The sequence below is a fragment of the Cicer arietinum genome, chromosome 3 (genome assembly GCF_000331145.2).
Source record: "Cicer arietinum cultivar CDC Frontier isolate Library 1 chromosome 3, Cicar.CDCFrontier_v2.0, whole genome shotgun sequence".
In the NCBI taxonomy this organism is placed as follows: domain Eukaryota; kingdom Viridiplantae; phylum Streptophyta; class Magnoliopsida; order Fabales; family Fabaceae; genus Cicer; species Cicer arietinum.
The window spans coordinates 48,983,023-48,987,581 of NC_021162.2; the positions used below are offsets into that span (position 1 = coordinate 48,983,023).

General features: G+C 26.5%; 1 protein-coding gene across 1 annotated transcript; it reads right to left on the reverse strand.

Annotated features, from left to right (window-relative positions):
* Positions 1–942: 942 nt before the first annotated feature.
* LOC101507254 (splicing factor 3B subunit 6-like protein) lies at positions 943–1,361 on the reverse strand. The gene has a single exon (XM_004492146.3). It carries the CDS (start codon positions 1,311–1,313, stop codon positions 948–950), a length of 366 nt encoding a protein of 121 aa, XP_004492203.1. The 5' UTR covers positions 1,314–1,361; the 3' UTR covers positions 943–947.
* Between the last annotated feature and the right edge of the window lie 3,198 nt (positions 1,362–4,559).

The window sequence follows — 4,559 nt, forward strand, 5'->3', positions numbered from 1 at the left end:
TATTTATCTATTTTTATGAATTATATTAGTTATATATATATATATATATTACTTTTGTTATTTCAATAAAAATAAAAATATTTTTTTAACAAAAAAATTATTTTATAAATGTCCATTTGGATTTATTAAATTTTTTTCATAATTTAAATGTCTATTTATTTATTTTTTTATGTATTTTTATTAATTAAAACAATTAAATTATATATATAGAGTAACGAAAAAAAATTGAAATTTTTTTTTTTAAAAAAAAAACAGTTGGAAGTCGCCATTTGGGAGTAGGCCTTCCTTAAGAAAGTAGCCATTCCAAATGGCGACTTGTAAGGGAAAAATATTTTGAAAAAAAAAAAAGGGCATTTTGGTGTTTTTTTTTTTCAGAAAGGGGGCATTGAAAAAAAATTGCCGCCACAGGCACCTCTACTGCACATCTATAACGCACTATCAACAACACATTGAACCTTTTGGATGCACACACAATAAACTAATCGGTAAAATAATCCCAATTAGCATAGAAAAATAAAGAAGGCTAATGCAACCCTGATCAAAAGCTATAATACCCAGTTCCTTAAATTATTGAAATATTCAACTCACCCTTAGCAATCTCCACAATCCAAACATCCTAGTACAACAAACTCACAAAGCAACGAAACTACCTAATTACTCTTGAAGAAATTAGCATCAAGTAAACCTAATATAAACATCTCATGCAAAATTAAATTCCAGCCCTCAAAATTGAATAATCACTTTATCTCAAATCAAATAGTGCTAGCAGAAAAGTAACAATATCATACATCATAATCGTGCTTTACATTGATATATCAATGAAACTATTCAATTGCGAATCCAAACATCCATCAACAGTTATACATAGTGAATTACCACAAAACCATAACACAACCGAAGAAACCCTAGAAATTAGCATTTCGAAAGAAGTTTTTACGTATCGTGAACTACTTGTCTTTAGTAGTAACACCGTACTTCTCTTGCATACAAGCAATCTCATCTTCCTTCTTCTTCTGATCAAACTTCTTACTCATCTTAGCATGCTGATAATAAAGAACGATGAGATAACGATTAGCAATGTTGAAACCAGAGAGATGATCGACAGCGGTTTTAGCGTCGTAAATGTCTTCGTAAACGACGAAAGTTGTGCCGCGCGTGTTTCCCATTCGGATCTGACGAATCACGCCGTATTTGCCGAATATATCGTACATTTCTTCGCTTGTTATGTTGAAGGGAAGGTTGCGAACATAGAGGACGCGGTTAACTTCCGGTGGAAGACATGTGTTTCCCTTCCGAAGACTGATTGTTGTCATGGTTGTTGATGGTTTTGGTGTTTGGATGATGAGAAAGTGAAGGAAAAGTTTCCGAACTTGCCTGAAAGTGAAAAGAATCAGTTTAATTGTCTGAGCTTTTATACATATAGATCATGTTGGGTTGGGCTACAAGTATGGAGATGAACTTTTAAATTGGAAAAGTTGGATTTCGCACGGAAACTATCTTAATAAATAAATTGTTATATTAATTTATATATATATATATATATATATATATTAATTCTCATAAATTTTATTGACATTAAATTAATAAGTTGACTTAAAAAAAAATTTACAGTAAAAAAAATCTAATCCTAATCTAATTTAAAAACTACTTTCTTACGCGGTCAATATTATTGATTAAAAACATGACTCCAACACCACTCTTTAATCTTATTTTTGAATTCTACAAAGAATATTTTTTTTTCTTTCCAAAAAAACTTATTATAAAATAAATTGTTTTTAAAATAATGGACATGACATACATAAATTAAGTAAATTAGTAAATGTAAAGATGAGTAAGTAACTTAATAATAAATTTTTAATTTTATTATTCAACATAGTATGTTATTTATATGAAATACGTGACATTTAAAAATTCATATAAATCTTGATGTATCAAGTGACAAAATATTTTTAATTTCGGTACTACTTAATAAAATACTAAAGAAAAATAATCTTCCTATGACAAAAAAAAAAAAAAATTACAATACACATAAAAACTATGATTATTTTTTATCTTTGAATTTGCATGTTAGTCTTCATTAATCTTTCATGAATCTTTTGAATTCTTTTGAATTTGTATGATATTTAATAATAAATTTAGAATGTAAAATGTATAATATATTAGTAAAATTAAAATGGAACCATTTAAAATAATAGTTTTTGAAAAATCATATTATACATTTTCACATAACTATCAACTCGTCAAATCCTGATGTAATAGATTTGTTAGAAGAGTGTTTGAAGTTTGAAAAATCATTACTTCCAATAAAAACTAAAAACTGTTTAATAAATGTAATTAATTGTATTTAGCCTAAATTTTATATTGAATTAAATAAATTATTATTTTTCTCTTCAATATAACTACTGTGGCAACACTGTTCAGAAAAAATCTTATAATTTTTGTGACACAAAATTTAGAAACATAAACAATAAAAAAATATATATAACAAAATAGTAATTTTTTTTATAAATAAAATAAAATAACAATGACATATTAAAATAAATTTACCTAATTCGTGTGAACATATCTATCAAAGTAGTAATTGATGTCAACATTTCAAATGTATGCAGATTCAATATGAAATGGTGTCCGATTATTCCATATACACCAAAAAGTTGTTAGAAGCAACACCAACAAAATTGTACACATCAAATATAGAAATAAAAACTCGCGGTTGCTTCAATTCTATCTCCCTAAGAATATGAAAGACAGGTTTGTTAATACACAAATAATATAATTTAAAATTTGAATTTACGCAAAGAGAATTAAACCTTGTCATCCTTACCATTTCAATTGCATAAAATTTATGTTTAAACCACAATCGCACAACTTTAACAACCAAACTCCATGGATCAGAAATTGAAGCAACAAAATCTTTTTTTCCAGACATCGGAGGAGAAAGATAAACACAAGATTAATAAGGAATATTTGGTAAAGAAAAGTTAAAAATGATTTGTGTAACATGAATGATATTTACAAAGGAGACGCAAAAAATGAGAGGAAGAGAGACAATTGACCGAGAAGGCGAATTAAAAAGGAAAGTCTGATGGCACTAAAAGAATTCTTAAAATAAAATAAATATTTTAATTAAATTAATTTAAAGCGGTGTTGCTAAAGTAGTGTTTAAAAAACAATTATCTTAAAAAAACTGTTAAACATTTCGAATTTCTGGGAATGAAATTGAGTAATGTGACTAAACTCTCGAACCAATACTATTTTGTAAATTCAAATTGAATTGATGTCCGGTTGTCCAGAGTTAGACGCAACACCAAAAGAACAAAAGTTGTACACAACTCTCTCACGAATAGTAGTCTCAAATCGAGAAATAAGAACTTTTCGCACTGTTGTTTGAATTTTATGAGCCTAACAATATGAAACACAAGTTTGTTAAATTAATAACATAACAAATAAGTTTGTGTATAATTTAAAATTTGAATTTATAAAACAAAGAGTTAAACCTTGTCATCCATCAACAGTACAATTTTCATCGCATAAAATTTATGTTTGATATTTAGATCAGACAGAAACCATAATCGCACGATTCTAATAACCAAATTCCATGACTCATTTTTTGGTGAAATTGAAGTAACAAAATCTGATTTTTTGTCGGACATCGGATAACGATAAAGAAAAAAATAAATAACGAATTTTTAAAATAGAAAAAATTAAGAGGAAATTGTGTACATATGAGATAATACGAACGATATTTATAAAAGAAACACGGAAAATGAGAGATTATTAAGGATAGACGGTTAACGGATGACGACAAATTAAAAAAGAAAGTTGGAAAACAATTAGTAAAATAAAATAAATTTTTTAATTAATTTGAAACGGTGGTTGATAAAGTAGTGTTTAAAAACAATTACCTTAAAAAACTATCAAGTAATAGTGTACTGTATTTTATTTTTAATTCATTCTTCTTATTTTTTAATTAGCCATTAACTTCTCAACGACATCATCATGTATAAAGTCGTGGTATAATGGAAGTTTTATATTTTTCTTAAAAAAAAAAACTTTTATTTTTAATTTATTCTTCTTATTTTTTTAACTAGCCATTAACTCGCCTTTTATTTTTAATTCATTCTTCTTATATATTTAGCTGGCCATTAACTTCTCAACTTCAAAAACTGTTAAGAGTCGTGGTGTATTGTATTTTATTTTTAATTGGCCACTAAATTCTCAATGCATCACTTACAAAGGTCGTGATGTAATTGGAAGTTTTATTTTTTTTTTTATTTTTTTCTTTCTTAATTTTATATTTTTTTATTTTTAATTCATTCTTCCTAATTTTTTAATTGGCCATTAACTTCTTAACGGACTCATGAGATATTATTTCTATTAATAGAAACTTGATATATTCCTAACACTCTATTTGGCTGGCACGTGGCAAACTTGTCAAATTATCATCTTTGCTTTATTATAATGTATAGATAAACGGTAAAAATTAAAAAGTGTGTATCCGCAGCTCCACAATTTGTATTTTTCAGAAAAAGTGAGTTTTGTTTAAAAAAATTCTTCAT